This window comes from Pristis pectinata, chromosome 15 (assembly GCF_009764475.1).
Source record: "Pristis pectinata isolate sPriPec2 chromosome 15, sPriPec2.1.pri, whole genome shotgun sequence".
NCBI classification, from domain to species: domain Eukaryota; kingdom Metazoa; phylum Chordata; class Chondrichthyes; order Rhinopristiformes; family Pristidae; genus Pristis; species Pristis pectinata.
This window is the reverse complement of record NC_067419.1, coordinates 48,482,691-48,499,802: the sequence shown is the minus strand read 5'-3', so window position 1 is coordinate 48,499,802 and position 17,112 is coordinate 48,482,691. Positions and strand designations below refer to the sequence as shown.

The following is a 17,112-nucleotide window of genomic DNA, read 5'->3' as shown; positions in this document are numbered from 1 at the left end:
TAACAGTTAGAGAAAGTGCAGGGAGACAATAAGATGCAAGGTCATAAGAAGGTAGATTGTGATGTCAAGAGTCCATCTTATCACACCAGAGGACCATTCAATAGTCCTGTAACAGTGGGATAGGGCAAGAGGCTTTCACATCTTCTGCCCAACGGCCTCCTGTGTTGCAATGAGACAAACACAGATCCCATCAAACGCATGAAGGTTCAGAACTCAAGACAAAGTATATAGCAGCCCAACAAGAGGGGGACATTTCAGACTTGGACTGTGGAACTGCGGGCAGTGGGGAAACATTTTGTTGAAGCAGCAAACCAGAATTCAGTTAGATTTGGTGTCATTACTGAAAGGACAATGAACAGAAGCAGGAAAGGTTCCAGGTCTGTGAGGAGGCAGAGATAATTCAGCAAAAGCAATGAGGGGTCATTAGCAGAGAGGGCTCAGACAATGAAAGTTCATGTTCAAGGTTAAAGGCCTCTTGGCAGAACCGGAAAAGGGAGCAAACTAGTTTTAGAATTGGGAAACTAACTTAATTTGTATCACTTCAGCAGGGCATTTGACAAAGTCAATCACAACAAGTTAATCAACAAAGCAAAGGATTCAGGCAAGTGGTAGTTTGGATCCAAAATAACCTCATTATAGAGGCAATTCAATCAAGGAGGCATGGTGGTGGTAGTGGTTAGTGCTGCTTCCTCAGGACCACATTTTCAACATCAACCCTTTCTTCATACAAAGGAGGCTCCAACCACCTCCATGCTCCCCTATTCATCATTTATCAAACATCAAATGAACCCAAATCACAGGGAGCACTGTTAGATCACAGCAATGGCACACCCCCTCATCCTTGGGAGGTCAAATACTCATAACAAACTGTCAAACCCAGTGGGATAACAGTCATTCTTCATGTATACAATTCCAGCCACAGCTGGATGCTCTCCTCATGGGGAGAAGCCTGGCCCAGATGTTGCAGTATTGGGATCTAGTCCAATACTGGGCAGGTGCTGGCATCATTGTTGATGCTGCACTGGGTCCCTGATCTATAGGCAGACAGTGGAAACAGTCACATTTCAGAGAACAATGCAGTTGTTCCCTGCTGCCTTGGCCAATATTTAACCCTCAACTAACAGATGTTTGTGATAAATGATATAGATAAAAATGTCAGTGGGCTGATTGACAAGTTTGCAGGCAACAGAAATTGGCGTTGTGGTTGGGGAAGGCTGTCCAAGGATACAGCAGGATATAAATTGGTTGGAGATATGGAATGAGAAATGGCAGATGGAGTTTAATCCCTACAAGTGAGATGTTGCACTTGGGAGGTCACATGCAAGGGGAAAGTATAAAGTGGCAAGGCCTTTAGGAACATTGATGTACAGAGGGATCTTGGGGTGCAAGTCCATAGCTCCCCAAAAGTGGCAACACAGGTAGATAGGTTGAAGGTGGTGCATGGCATGCTTGCCTTCAGTTGAAGTACAAAGTCATGTTGCAGCTGTACAAAACTTTGGTTAGGTCACATTTGGAGTATTGAATTGCATTTCCGGTTGCTGCTTTACAGGAAGGATGTGGGGGCTTGAGGGTGTAGAAAAGGTTCACCAGGATGTTGCCTTGATTAGAGGTAACCTGCCTGGTCCAACCACACAGATGCCACAGCCAAGAAAGCTCAACAGCACCTCTACTTCCTCAGGAGGTCTTAGAAATTCCGGATGTCCTCCTTGACGCTCAATTTTATTGATGCGCCATAGAAAGCATCCCAAACAGATGCATCACGGCTTGGTACGGCAACTGCTCTGCCCGAACCACAAGAAACTGGAGCTGTGGACACGGCCCAGCGCATCACGGAAACCAGCCTCCCCTCCATGGACTGTTCGCACTTCTCGCTGCCTCAGTAAAGCAGCCAGCATAAGCAAAGATCCCACCCGCCCTGGACATTCCTCTCTCCCTCCCATCAGGCAGAAGATACAAAGCCTGAAAGCACGTACCACCAGGCTCAAGGACAGCTTCTATCCCGCTGTTACAAGACTATTGGACAGTTTCCTAGTACGATAAGATGGTCTCTTGACCTCAATCTACCTCATTATGACCTCACACCTTATTCTCTGCAGCTGTGACACTACTCTGCATTGTTAGTTTTATTCTGTGCTACCTCAATGCACTGTGTAATGAATTGATCTGTATGTATAGTATGCAGGACAAGTTTTTCACTGTACCTCAGTACATGTGACAATAAACCAATTCCAATAGAGTGTATTAGCTACAAGGGGAGGTTGGACAAACTTTTCTCTGGAGCATTGGAAACTGAGCGAAGATCTGAGAAGTTTATGAAAAATTATGCCAGTCAGATAGGGTAGATGAGAGTCTTTCCCCCATGGTGGAGATGTCAAATACTAGAGGGTACAGCTTTAAAGCAAGACAGGAGAAGTTTAAAGGAGATACAAGTTTATTATATACACAGTGGTAGGTGCCTGGAACACACTGCCAGGGAGGTGGAAGCAGATACCATAGTGACATTTAGAGAGATTTAGATAGGCACATGAACAGGCAGGGAACAGAGGCATTTGGATCATGTGTAAACAGATGGGATTGGTTTAATTTGGCATCATGGTTGGCACAGACAGTGGGCTGAAGGGCCTGTTGCTGTGTTGTACTATTCCGTGGTCACTAATTCATGATCTTACTGAATCTACACCAATACTTCATTAGTCAAGGAATCATTTAAGGCAGCAGTGAGGGGTGTTTTTTCAAAAGCCACCTCCAGGCAATCACTTTGCAATAACAAAGTGCCCCAAGACGACTCTTCCCTCTTCTACCCAATCATCTCCACAGTGGCATCTGATTGATCACTGACATCCCCAAAGGCCAACAACTTTGGCACAGCTTCTGCCACTGGGTCAACCCAAAACACTGTCAAACCTCTGGCCCCACATTTGGTACAGCAACTGCTCTGCCTGTGGCCACAAGAACTACAGTGTTGTGGACCAGCTCAGCACATCACAAACCAGCCTCCCTTCCATGGTCTGTCTACACCTCACTGCCCTGGTAAAGCAGCCAGAATTATGAAAGACGCCACCCACCCCAGACATTCTCCCCCCTCCCATTGAGGGGAAGATACAAAAGCCTGAGCACATCACCAAGCTTAACTATCCCACTTAAGACTATTGAATGGTCACCTAGTACAATAAGATGGACTATTGACCTCATTCTACCTTGTGACCTTGCACCTTGTCTGCCTGCACTGCATTCTGTAGCTGTTACATTTTATTCTGCATTCTGTTATTGTTTTACCCTGTACTCCCTCAATACACTAATGAATTGATCTGCAAGACCAGTCATGGGAAGAACCTACAAATTCCACACAAAACACTTGGTCCCTTCATCCATACTAATGCACTACAGAGAGCCAAGGGCCTAACTGAGGCACCCACTAGTTACAACTTGACGACTGAATGTGACCCATTTAATGGTTGCTGTTGGTGTTACCCACAACTCCCATCTTATGCAAATGCAACCTTTGTGACACTTTACAATTCTTATTTGTCCAGCTCATGTGTTCTTAAAACCACTGTGCTTCAAGTGCTTTGCTTCTGTTCCAAATGCATGGACAACTTATGTCAATGTCTCATTTAAAGTATTTTAAATTTGATACTAGACCCCTATGTGTTAAAAGCAAGTGTAAACTGGTGATCCCAACTACAAACCAGAAGTCAATTTACTTCAGTACTGGAATAACATTCCAGTGCGCAATACAATTAAGTTGGCAGGGTATCCCAGCAAAATGCTTAAATTTAAAGTCACAAGATTGGTACAAAAATGAAGGAGCCAACCTCTTGAGGTGTAGGGGAGAATAACTGACATTGCTGAAGCATTTTGAGCCTGTGTTTCCAGGTGCCACGTGAACACACTCTCTCTTGGCTTTAGGTTCAGCAACAAGCCAGGGTCAGCACCCATCACTGAAGGGCCTCTTCCAGAGACCTAGGAGAAAAGGAAGTCTTGAGAGAAGAGCAAGATGGAACTGTTAACGTGAAAGTCAGCATCACTACTGCCCGAGGGAGTTTGCTGCCCACTAAATTCTCCCCACAGTTAGAATCAGGTTTATTATCACCATCTTACATGACATGAAATTTGCTGCTGATACAATGGGTCATTTAATAAGCTATTAGATAGGCACATGGACAAAAGAAAGAGGGTTATGGAGGTGAAGTAGAGGGGGGATAGATTGAATGGGAAATAACATTTATATAGGTTGGCACAACATCATGGGCTAAAGGGCCCATACTGTTTGATATCCTATCAACTGCCATTAGGTATTAACAAGCCATTCAGTAGTGTAGATTAAATACCAAGAGGTTGCCCTGCTTTTTTTTTATATAAAAAAAAAGCACTGCTTCAAGGACCTTTTACCTGCATCTCAGCAGTAGCAACAGCTCAAAAAGACAGCACCTCCAATGGTGCTGCACACCCTCTACTGCAGTCTGCCTGGCTGACAAGCTCAACTCTGGATAGAGCTTCAGCCCACAAACCAGACTTGGGAGTCTAATTGAAGCATTAGCCCTCAAAGCAACACCATTAATGCACACCAGGGTTTTAGAGAAAGGTTTTAATCAAATGTGTAAATCACTGCTGTAAGTTTTTAAATCAAGCATTTATCGACCCCCAACACCTGTGGTCAACCTGGTTGAAAGTAGTCCACATGTAGAGATGTGGGTGAGATGAGCAACTATCACTGCAACAACACACCTTGTATTAAAATGTGCTTTACAGTGAACCAAAATTTTTGAAGGTATTTCAGTTATAGTGTGATGACAATTCACACATGCCTAGTTCCCACAAACTGCAGGTTGGAGATACAGCTCCATCACCAAACCAGCCTCCCTTCTATCAACTCCATCTACACTTCCTGCAGCCTTGGGAAAGTAGCCAACATATTTAAGGGTCCCTTTCACCCCAGTCATTCTTTCTCCCCCTTCCATCAGGGAGACAAGTGTTTGAGAATACATACCGCCAGGTTCAAGGACAGCTTCTATCCCACTGTTAGACTTTTGAACAGACCTCTTGTACAAAAGGTGAACTCTTCATCTCATAATATACCTTTATCATGGCTCTTGCACTTACACCATATTCTGCATTCTATTGCTTTTCCTTTTGTACTAACTCAAAGTTCTCATGTTGCTGTGAGGAAAGAGGATGTGCTGGAACTTTTGAAAAGTATTAGGATGGATAAGTCACCGGGGCCGGATGGGATATGTCCAAGGTTATTACGGGAAGCGAGGGAAGAGATTGCTGCACCTTTGGCAATGATCTTTGCATCCTCACTGGCCACAGGAGTAGTGCCAGTGATTGGAGGGCAGCAAACATTCCTTTGTTCAAGGGAGTAGGAATAACCCTGGGAATTATAGACCACTAAGTCTTACTTCAGTGGTGGGCAAATTACTGGAGAAGATTCTTAGAGACAGGATACATGGGCATTTGGAGAAGCATAGGCTGATTACGGACTGTCAGCATGGCTTTGTGAGGGGCAGGTTGTGCCTCACGAGCCTGATTGAATTCTTTGAGGACGTGACAAAGCACATTGAAGGTAGAGCAGTGGATGTGGTGTACATGGATTTTAGTAAGGCATTTGATAAGGTTCCTCATGGAAGGCTCATTCAGAAAGTCAGGAGGCATGGGATCCAGGGAAACTTGGCTGTGTGGATTCAGAATTGGCTCACCCATAGAAGACAGAGGGTGGTTGTAGATGGAGCATATTCTGCCTGGAGGTCAGTGACCAGTGGTGTTCTGCAGGGATCTGTTCTGGGACCCCTGTTCTTCGTGGTTTTTATAAATGACTTGGATGAGGATGTGGAAGGGTGGGTTAGTAAGTTTGCTGATGATACAAAAGTTGGGGGCATTGTGGATAGTGTAGAAGGTTCCTGTAGACTACAACAGGACATTGATAGGATGCAGAGCTGGGCTGAGAAGTGGCAGATGGAGTTTAACCTGGATAAGTGTGAAGTGATACACTTTGGGAGATCAAATTTGAAGGCAGAATACAAGGTTAATGGCAGGACTCTTAGCAGTGTGGAGGAACAGAGAGATTTTGGGGTCCACGTCCATAAATCCCTTAAGGTTGCCACAGGTGAAAAGGGTTAAGGCAGTGTATGGTGTTGGCCTTCATTAGTTGGGGGTATTGAGTTCTAGAGACATGAGGTAATGTTGCAGCTCTATAGAACTCTGGTCAGACCACACTTGGGAGTATTGTGTTCAGTTCTGGTTGCCTCATTATAGGAAGGATGTGGAAGCTTTAGAGAGGGTGCAGAGGAGATTTACCAGGATGCTGCCTGGATAGGAGAGCATGTCTTATGAGAATAGGTTGAGTGAGCTAGGGCTTTTCTCTTTGGAGAGGAGGATGAGAGGTGACCTGATAGAGGTGTAAAAGATAAGAGGCATAAATGGAGCAGACAGACTTTCCCCAGGGTGACAATGGATAACACAAGGGGACCTAATTTTAAGGTGATTGAAAGGTATAAGGGGGATACCAGGGGTAAGTTTTTTTACTACAGAGTGTGGTGGGTGTGTGGAATGCACTGCTGGCAGAGGTTGTGGGGGCAGATACACGAGGGACATTTGAGACTCTTAGATAGACACATGAATGATAGAGAAATGGGGGGCTATGTGGGAGGGAAGGGTTAGATAGATATTAGAGCAGGATAAAATGTCAGCACAAAATTGTGGGCTGAAGGGCCTGTACTGTGCCGTGGTGTTCTATGTTCTGTCTTGTCTGGATGCTATGCAGACAAAAGCTGTGCATTTTGGTACATGTGACAATAATAAACCAATTACATCTTGCATTCTGCTGGGCAGTAAGACACAGGAGCAGAAGTTGGCCATTCAGCCCTTTGAGTCTGCTCTGCCATTCAATCATGGCTGATTTTCTCAACCCATTCTCTCACCTTCTACCCTTAACCCCCTTACCAATCAAGAACCTCAGTGTCTTAAATACACCCAATGACTTGGCCTCCACAGCTGTCTGTGGCAATGAATTCCAGGTTCACCATCCTCTGGAAGAAATTCTCCCTCATCTCAGTTCTAAAGGGACATCCATCCCTTTATGGGGATGCTGCGCCTTGGATCCTAGACTTATAAATAGGGATATCCTCTCCACATCCATGCCAGAGGGAGATATTACAGACTCAATGAAAGATGGCGGTTTTCAGAAGCATGGGACACCCTTGGCAACACATTGGAACGCCAGCCTAGATGGTGCTTAGGTCTCTAGAGGAGGACTTGAGCCCACGAGCAAGGCCAAGGCAAGTGTTACCAAAATGCAAATTTGAGGTTTCATTCCAGTTTTAACAAATTCCGTTAAAAATAATAACAGCACGGTTAGCATTTCAGCGGTGTGGTTTTTGCAACTGATAGCGTTGCAGATAGCACCCACCCCACCACCTCTGCAGTTACATACCTCACTCCAGCAGAACCTGATTATGAAAACAGTTACTTGAACAGCATGTACCAGACTGTCAGCATCATCTCATTAACACCTCCTCTGAATTAGCCAGAGCCACTGTTACAAAGCAACCTGCAGAGCTCATTAATCTCAATGGACAGCAGTGGTGCAGCTTCAGCAACCAGAATTTGATTACAAATTTGGGTGCAAATTGGTTTACTGTCACATGTACTGGTAGCAAAAAACTTCTTGTTTTGTGTATGGTTCATGCAGATCAATTCATTACACAGTGCACTGAGGTAGTACAAGGGAAAACAATAACAGAATGCAGAATAAAGTGTTACAGTTACAGAGGAAGTGTAGTGCAGGTAGACAAAGTGCAAGGGCCATGACAAGGGGTCAAGAATTCATCTCATTGTACCAGGGAACCATTCAATAGTCTTATCAGGATAGAAGCTGTCCTTGAGCCTGAACATAGACCAAAACAGCATAGTACAGGCCCTTCGACCCATAATGCTAGATCCTAGCTCTATGTGGAAGGGAAGGATCTAGCTCTTCCCTCCCACATAGAGCTTCATTTCTCTATCATTCATGTGCCTATCCTAAATGTATGCCCTCTGATATTTGACATTTGAACCCTGGGAAAAAACATTGATAGTCTACCCATCTGTGCCTCAATATGGAAACATATCGAGGATATGAATTCTTTGAGAAGCTTTCGAAAATGTTGTTTGGAAGCAATTGTGCCACAGTGGATAGGAGTCGAAAAACTTAATCTCTTGGCTTATAGACTGATTTATTATCCTCCTGTGAAGAACTTGAACTTTGTGAACACTGGGATCCAGTTGCTTATTAACAAATGACAAGTGGACCATTATTGGGAACTTGTATAATGAAATAAGAAGAAAAGGAACAGCTTGAACATGTTATTATGATGACTTGGATTCCTGGGACTGAATTACTACTGCAGAATATTCTTTGATGTTTCTTTTATTTGTAATATGTACAATTTTCCCAGAGTAACTTTTCTAGAACTGCCTGGAAGGGGAACAGCAACTATCAGCTCACTTCACGACTTTTCATTGGTTAAAGGCTGTGGCCTCAATGCTGTTGGTTTCCAGGAAACCAGTCTGAATTAGAGTAATTAATCTTACATCCATTCTGTGAAGGATAAATAGTGTTAATGGTGTTGTTTATGTGACATTATTGCTTTACTCTCAACTTTTCCTTTATTTATTTTAAAGAAAAGACAAAAAAAAGGATTGAGCGCAAGAGGAGCCACGGAGTTCCAAACAGATATGTGTTTTCCCCCTAACGGTTTGGGGAGAGCGGGGAGTAACTGCACAGGCACATGTCAGTCGGTAGCGCGTGAACAGTTTAAAAAGACCGCCATATCCAGCGGGCAGCGTCAGAATGGGCAGCAGAGTGAGTGGGAGCAGAGTGATTTGGGCTTTGGCTCAAGGGGCTTCAGCATGAAGGGGCAAGGTGGGCAAGTAGCTGGTAGGTAGAAGGAAGGTTTACTTGTTATCTGTTATGAATTTTTTAGATAAACTAAGTAGGGAAAGAATTAGTTCTGATGGAGGACATGGTGGTGTGCTGCAGCTGCTTGATGTGGGAGCCCGTGGACCTTGATGTGGTCAACGATGGCCACGTCTGCAGTAAGTGCTTAAGGAACTTCGGCTCAGAATTGATGAGCTGGAGTTGCAGCTTCAAACACTGCGCAGCATCAGGGAGGGGGAGAGTTATGTAGATACTGTACATCAGGAGACAGTCACCCCCCCCCCCCCCCTTAGAGCAGGTACTTCTGGGGTCCAGGAAGTAGATAGAAGGGTGACTGTCAGGGGAGAGAAGAGGAAAAAGAAAACGAACAGGCAGATAGAGCAGAGGACCCCGGAGGCTGTTCCCCTCAATAACAGGTTTTCCGCCTTGGAAGCTGTTAAGGGAGATGACCTGCTGGGATCAAGCAGCAGTAGCCAGGTCTCTGGCACTGGGACCAGTCCTGCTGCTCAGAAGGGAAGGGAGGAGAAGAGGAAGGCAGTAGTGATAGGGGACTCGATAGTCAGGGAGACAGATAGGAGGTTCTGTGGCAGTGAGCATGAATCCTAGACGGTATGTTGCCGCCCAGGTGCCAGGGTCTGGGATGTGTTTGATCGGGTCCACAGGATTCTTGAGCAGGAGGGAGAACAGCCAGAAGTTGTGGTTCATGTTGGTACCAACAACATAGGTAGGAAGAGGGATGGAGGTCCTGAAAAGTGAGTTTAGCGAGCTAGGCAGAAGGCTGAAGAACAGGACCTCAAGGGTAGCGATCTCGGGATTGCTGCCAGTGCCACTCGATAGTGAAGGGAGGAATAGGAGGAGATGGCAAATAAATGCTTGCTGAGGAGCTGGTGCAGGAGGGAAGGTTTTAGATTTTTTGGATCACTGGGATCTCTTCTGGGGAAGGTGAGACCTGTACAGAGAGGATGGGTTACACCTGAACCCAAGGGGAGCCAATATCCTTGCAGGCAGGTTTGCTAGGGTGGTTCGGGAGGGTTTAAACTAGTTTATGAGGGGGATGGGAACCAGAGGGTAGGTCAGAGGAAGAGGGAGATGGGGAAAAGTCAGATCTAACAGGCAGAGGCTTTAAGGAGAAGCAGAGGAAAGGCTATAAAAGTAGAAAGGTGGATGGGCTAAAGTGCATTTACTTAAATGCAAGTAGCATCAGGAATAAGGGAGATGAACTGAGAGTTTGGATAAGTACATGGGACTACGATATTGTGACTCTTACATAGACATGGCTGACACCAGGGCAGGAATGGATATTGAATATTCCTGGATTTCAGTGTTTTAAAAGGGATGGTGGGGGGGAGAGGTGGTGGAAAGGAAGAGAGAGAAGAGGAGGAGGGGAGGCGATACTGGTCAGCGACACTATTACAGCTGCAGAAAAGGGTAGATAATGTAGAAGGATCCTCTCTAGAGTCCGTGTGGGTGGAGATTAGGAACAAGAAAGGAGCAGTTACTCTACTGGGAGAATCCTATAGACCCCCCTGGTAGCAGTAGGGATACTGAGGAGCAGATTGGGAGGCAGATTTTGGAAAGATGCAAAAATAACAGGGTTATCATCAAAAAAAAATAACAGGGTTATCATCATGGGAGACTTCAACTTCCCAAATATTGATTGGCATCTACTTAGTGCTGAAGGTTAAGATGGGGCAGAGTTTGTTAAGTGTCCAGGACAGATTCCTGACATAGTACGTTGACAGGCCAACTAGAGGGAATGCCATATTAGATCTAGTTTTAGGTAATGAACTGGGTCAGGTGACAGATCCCTCAGTGGGTGAGCATTTGGGGGACAGTGACCACTGCTCCACAACCTTTAGCATTGTCATGGACAGGGATAGGAGCAAAGAGGATGGGAAGATATTTAATTGGGGAAAGGTGAATTATGAGGCTATAAAGGTGAGAACGAGGGGGTAAATTGGGACGACATTTTTGAAGAGGAATGTACTATGGAGATGTGGTCAATGTTCAGGGATCTTTTGCAGGATGTTAGGGATAAATATGTCCCGGTGAGGCAGAGAAGGAATGGCAAGGTGAAGGAACCGTGGGTGACAAGACAGGTGGAACAACTAGTAAGGAGGAAGAAGGCAGCATACATAGGGTGTAAGCAGCAAGGATCAGACAGGGCTCATGAGGAATATAGAGTAGCAAGGAGGGAACTTAAGGGCTGAGAGCAAGAAGGGGACATGAAAAGGCTTTGGCAAGTAGGGTTAAGGAGAATCCCAAGGCTTTTTTCTTGTACGTAAAGAGCAGAAGGATGGCTAGAGTAAAGGTAGGTCCGATTAAAGACAAAGGTGGGAGGATGTGCCTGGAAGCTGTGGAAGTGGGTGAGGTTCTGAATGAATACTTCTCTTTAGTATTCACCAAGGAGAGGGGCCTTGATGATGCAGAGGACAGTGTTGGTGAGGGTAATGTTCTGGAGCATGTAGATATCAAGAGAGAGGATGTGTTGGGGTTGTTAGAAAATATTAGGACAGGTAAGTCCATGGGCCCTGATGGAATATTCCCCAGGCTGCTTCATGAGGAGAGGGAGGAGATTGCTGAATCATTGGCTAGGATCTTTGAGTCCTCATTGTCCATGGGGATGGTACTGGAGGATGGCAAATGTTGTCCCTTTATTCAAAAAAGGTAGTAGGGATTGTCCAGGGAATTACAGACCAGTGAGCCTTACATCTGTGGTGGGTAAAGCTGTTAGAAAGGATTCTTAGAGATAGGTTCTATGAGTATTTAGAGAATCATGGACATTAGGGACAGCCAGCATGGCTTTGTGAAGGGAAGATCTTGCCTCACAAGCCTGATAGGGTTCTTTGAGGAGGTGACCAGGAAGATTGATGAGGGTAGTGCAGTAGATGAGGTCTATGTGGATTTTAGTAAGGCGTTTGACAAGGTTCCACATGATAGGCTTCTTCAGAAGGTCAGAGGCCAAGGGATCCAGGGAGGCTTGGCCATGTGGATTCAGAATTGGCTTGCCTGTAGAAAGCAGAGGGTTGTGGTGGAGGGAGTGCATTCAGATTGGAGGGCTGTGACTAGTGGTATCCCACAAGGATTGGTTCTGGGACCTCTACTTTTTGTGGTATTTATTAATGACTTAGATGAGGGGGTGGATTAGCAAGTTTGCAGATGACAAAGGTCAGTGATGTTGTGGATAGTGTGGAGGGCTGTCGAGGCTTGCAGAGGGATATTGATAAGATGCAGAGCTGGGCTGACAAGTGGCAGATGGAGTTCAATCCAGAGAAGTGAGGTGGTACACTTCAGAAGGACTAACTCCAAGGTGGAGTACAAGGTTAATGTCAGGATTCTGGGTAGTGTAGAGGAGCAGAGGGATCTGGGGGTTCATATCCACAGATCACTGAAAATTGTCTCACAAGTGGATAGGGTAGTTAAGAAAGCTTATGGGATGTTAGCTTTCATGTCATGGGATCAAGTTTAAGAGCCACGAAATAATGATGCAGCTCTACAAAACTCTAGTTATGTCACACTTGGAGTACTGTGTCCAATTCTGGTCGCCTCATTATAGGAAGGATATGGAGGTGTTGGAAAGGGTGCAGAGGAGATTTACCAGGATGCTGCCTGGATTGGAGAGTACAGATGAGGAGAGACTAAAGGAGCTAGGGCTTTACTCTTTGGAGAGAAGGAGGATGAGAGGAGACATGATAGAGGTGTACAAAATATTGAGGGGAATAGAGTGGGCAGCCAGCACCTCTCTCTCAGGGCACCTATGCTCAATACAAGAGGGCATGGCTTTAAGGTAATGGGTGGGAAGTTCAAGGGAGATATCAGAGGGAGGTTTTTCCACCCAGAGAGTGGTTGGTGCATGGAATGTGCTGCCTGGGGTGGTGGTGGAGGCCGATATATTGGTCAAGTTCAAGAGATTGTTAGATAAGCATATGGAGGAATTTAAAATAGGGGGATATGTAGGAGGAAGGGGTTAGATAGTCTTACACGTGGTTTGAAGGTCAGCACAACATGGTGGGCCGAAGGGCCTGTATTGTTCTATGGTTCAATCTTATAAACTTCTAATCAGTTCTCCCCTCAGCCTCCACCACTCCCGGGAAAATGACCCGGGTCTGTCCAACCCCTCCTTATACAATAGATAGAAGTCCATGGTGGAATGGGACTGCCAGAAGTGCTGCAACAGCCAGCGCAGACTTGATGGGCTGAACAGCCACACGCAAAGTGAAATAGGAAATAAAAAGCAAGGTGTACCAGTTAACCAAGCTAATGCATATTAGAAGGTTGGAAGAGCATTGAGGAAGTTTCCAAACTCTGCAACTGAAGCAGAATATTTGGGGTTGTTGTGCAAAGGTTAAAGGGAAAACCCAGGGAGACGTTCAAGAAAGCAGGCACAGCTGGTCTAGGAGCCTATGGAGACAAGTAGCAATGGGCAGATGTTCACAATGGGACATGAGGGATGGGGAGGAGCTGGAGGAAGCTGTGATCATCCAGTTTGATATGGAACCATCAATCCATACAGAGCAAGTTGAATTTTCAGTGAAAATACAATCCAAACATACCTTGAGTGAGAGAGTTGTATTAACATATTGGGTGTGCACTTGAATGGTGATGAATGTTACATTCTCAGGAATGTTCCACAAAAAGGCTTCAATTGAGGTGTTCCTTATTAAAGGTAGTTCCTGAAATCTTCCTAGTTTAAATTCTGTTTGACCTGCAAAGAGAATAATAAAGCAGGTGGTTTGACTCCAATTTCCACCAAAAACCATTCACCACCTCATGACAGTACGTCACTATCTGGGGTCATTACTTTTATGGGGGGGGGGGGGGGGGGGGGGGGGGGGGGGGCGGAAGGAGGGGAAGAGGTGGTACAGGAGCCTGAAGATTCACACAACTCAGGAACAACATCCCCTCTGCCAGATTTCTGGACAGTCTATGAACCCATAAACACTACATCATTGTTCATTTTTACACTATGAAGTTTATAGTGATGTCTGTACTGTACTGCTGCCACAAAACAATTTCACATCACACAAGTTTGTGATAATAAATGATTGAATTCCAAATCTAGAAATGTGAAGGTACAGCCAATGAGAATCCCAGATTTCAGTGTACAAATCATGGGATCAGTGAAGTCATTTTGCCAAAAGCAACTTGAAATCAAAACATTGGGCTGAAGGGCCCATGTTGTCACAACTCTGGTGACTACAATGCGCCAGTATGTTCCTTGAGAAAATGGAGATAATGATTGCTAGTTAAGGTATAGTTTTCAAAAACTAAGCTTGTTTGGATTTAGACACGTTTAATCATTATGGAATTCAAAAGACAGAGCAAGTCCATGCAAGAGCTGCTCCACTGCAACCCAGCATCACATTGTGTTAAATAAAAGCATCCATTGTCCAATCATTTTGTAGTGCATTCTGAATCCCTCAAACTGCACAGTTACATCCCTGTGGGATACAGGAGCCAAAATATTATGAATTTCTCCTTTTGTACTTTCACCTCTACAAATCTTGCAGTTTTAGATTTAAGCAATTCCTGTATTGGTACAAGATACTCCAGATCAAATATTTTAAACATATCTCTACAAAAACATGTCAAAAACTGCAAGTGCTGGAGATATGAAATAACAGATAATGTTGGAAATACTCAGGTCAGGTAGCATCTGGGGAAAAAAACTTACCATTATCAGAACTTGATAAGCCTGAAGAGTCAATGTTTCTCTCCACAGATGCTGTCTGACCTGCTGAGCATTTTAGTGAACACAGAACAGTATAGGAACAGGTCCATCATGTCTGTGCTGAACACCAAGCCAAATTAAACTAAATCTCTTCTGCCTGCACACGATCCATATCCCCTCATCCTCTGCATATTCATGTCAAACATTTTACTTCAGGCATGACACTAATTTAAGCATTCAAAACATCTCATCTTCCACTGATGGAAGTGAGCAGTTTGTAATACCCAGTCTTATTCTCAGATAACCAAAGGCTTAAAAAGTACTTTATAAATAGTTAAAAGAACAAATTGAGTGTCAATTCAAATATGTTTAGATGAAAGCTGTGTGTTGTCATGTTAAATCCTTTTATTCATGAACTTGAACCAATCCTAGTTATATCATTACTGGTCTGATGACTTAATTTTAGTCAAAGAAACCCTTATACACAATCAGGTAATAACTAGCAGGGGTTAATACCACACAGTTCTAAAGTAAAACCAGGTTTTGTCAGAACTCTTACAGATCCCAACATCTCTGCTGTACTTTAGTCACAGAGTTACTGTTATAGATCAAGTCTTGTTGTACCCAAGATCAAGAATCAGTACAAAAATCTCCACCCAGAAAAGCAGCAAGAACCAGTGGTTTCAAAGCCACAAAGCTCAAGCTGGCCTAACCATAGAGGAGAAAATGTTAAACTAGAAAAACAGCTTGTGACAGATTTCACATAATTGGATTTTACTACATCTTAAAAATATCCTAAAAAAATTAATTTGGAGAACAATGCTCTTGTCTCAGGATTATAGAAACGAAGTTTCTAACCCAGTGTAGCTAAAATGTCACAAGTCTACACTTGATCATATGCTTAGGAGCCTAGACAAGAGGGTGCATTATCTCCAGGTCACATTAACTTAAAGTTGTGTGAAGTGGTTTATTATTTGCATATAGCTCTAACTGGCAACCAATTTCACACTAGAAAGAACCAACAAGGTTAAATAGAAGCAGAACACGTTGCAGCATTTCAGTGTCAGCAGTGGCTGGATGTTAGTGCCCACGGTTCAGCTGGACAACAAGATTCTGCAGACACTGGAATCTGGAGCAACAAGATGCTGGAGGAACTCAGCAGAGAGGTCAACAATGTTTTGGGTAGGGATCCTTCATCAGGATTGGAAAGGAAGAGGGCAGAAGCCAGAATAAAAAGGGGAAGGGGGAGAAAGAAGGTAGGTGGTCAAACGTGCCCCTCGCCCACCTTTTTATTCTGGCTTCTGCCCTCTTCCTTTCTAGTCCTGATGAAGGGTCTCTGCCTGAAACAGCTGTTTATTTCCCTCCATGGATGCTGCCTGACCTGCTGAGTTCCTGCAGCATTGTCTGTTGTTCAGCTGGGTGAGCGGACTTGAATTTTGTTTTAGCAAGTCCAGTAAGAAGTCTAAATTGACTGCACAGTAATGAGAAACTTACATTGGACATTAAAACTCAAACCTAGTCTTAATTAATGACAACTTTCATAAAGAAGTTGCAATAGAGGCAAAATTCATTAATGGAAGCGAAACCATGGGTTAGGATTGGCCTTGAGTTGCCAAGTCCAAAAGCAGCCAGACCACGCTCTGAAGAGTCAATAGCAAGGCACCCAGGCCTATAGAATGGCTGATGAATTCCCCATGAAGGATCACTGAAGGATGAAGGAATGCTTCCCCTGACTGGGCACATTAGACTTCTAGACGCAACACGTCACCACTTGTATTCCAGACTTCCTTCAACTCACATTTTTGCCCAAACCATTTCCTGCAGGAACAAGTTTCACATTCTTCCCACTGAATATTTCCACCCCACCCCACCACCCATCCCAATCCCCATCCAATGTACTTTTGGTCTCAATTTTACACTTGCCCACAAGAGGAACATTTATCCATTGACAATTGCTTGACCTACAAATGACCTATCAAGTTGCATGCTAGATGATGGCACAACCTCAATTTCAGCAACATCTGTGCAAATCCTTTCATACAGTCAGTGCATTAGTTTTAAAAACACAAGATATCTTTATTAGTCACATTACATCAAAACAGTGAAATGCATACCAGTGGAGCAAGAGCTAGCTGTTGAATCAGTCAAATTACAGGAAGAATTGGATGGCAAAGTTAGCCCACATGGGGTTTAATATGATGAAAAATTTTATTAATACATGATTCATAAAGTATAAGTATGGTAGTGACCACTTCTTACAACTGCAGAGATGAGGTTGGCCCAAGATTCTTGGACACAGTTGAGTACTAGACCAGTCTTCCTGAATGCCAGGACAATTCCAAGGGACAATAGAGCAACATGCCAATTTAAAAATGGTCTTCAAAACCACCCCAGCTTCTCCACATCCCAGAAGCCACCCTAGTAAGTGAAGATGAAACAAACTAAATATTGACAGTCCATGTTTGGAGACTACATTGATAAATCTGACAGTCAAAGTGAAGAGGAACAACGCAGGGTGACACTC

General features: G+C 44.3%; 1 protein-coding gene across 3 annotated transcripts in view; it reads right to left on the bottom strand.

Moving 5' to 3' along the window:
• tm7sf3 (transmembrane 7 superfamily member 3) overlaps positions 1-17,112 on the bottom strand; it is a 58,364-nt gene that overhangs the window by 29,662 nt on the left and 11,590 nt on the right. For 2 of the 3 annotated variants that reach the window (XM_052030175.1, XM_052030176.1), the window contains exons 2-3: positions 13,471-13,622; positions 3,816-3,963 (exon numbers count right to left, since the gene is read on the bottom strand). The exons of the other annotated variant lie outside the window; for it this stretch is intronic. In XM_052030175.1, coding sequence (XP_051886135.1) covers positions 3,816-3,963; positions 13,471-13,622 — 300 coding nt within the window. The remainder of the gene's footprint in view (positions 1-3,815; positions 3,964-13,470; positions 13,623-17,112) is intronic. 3 annotated transcript variants of the gene reach the window in all.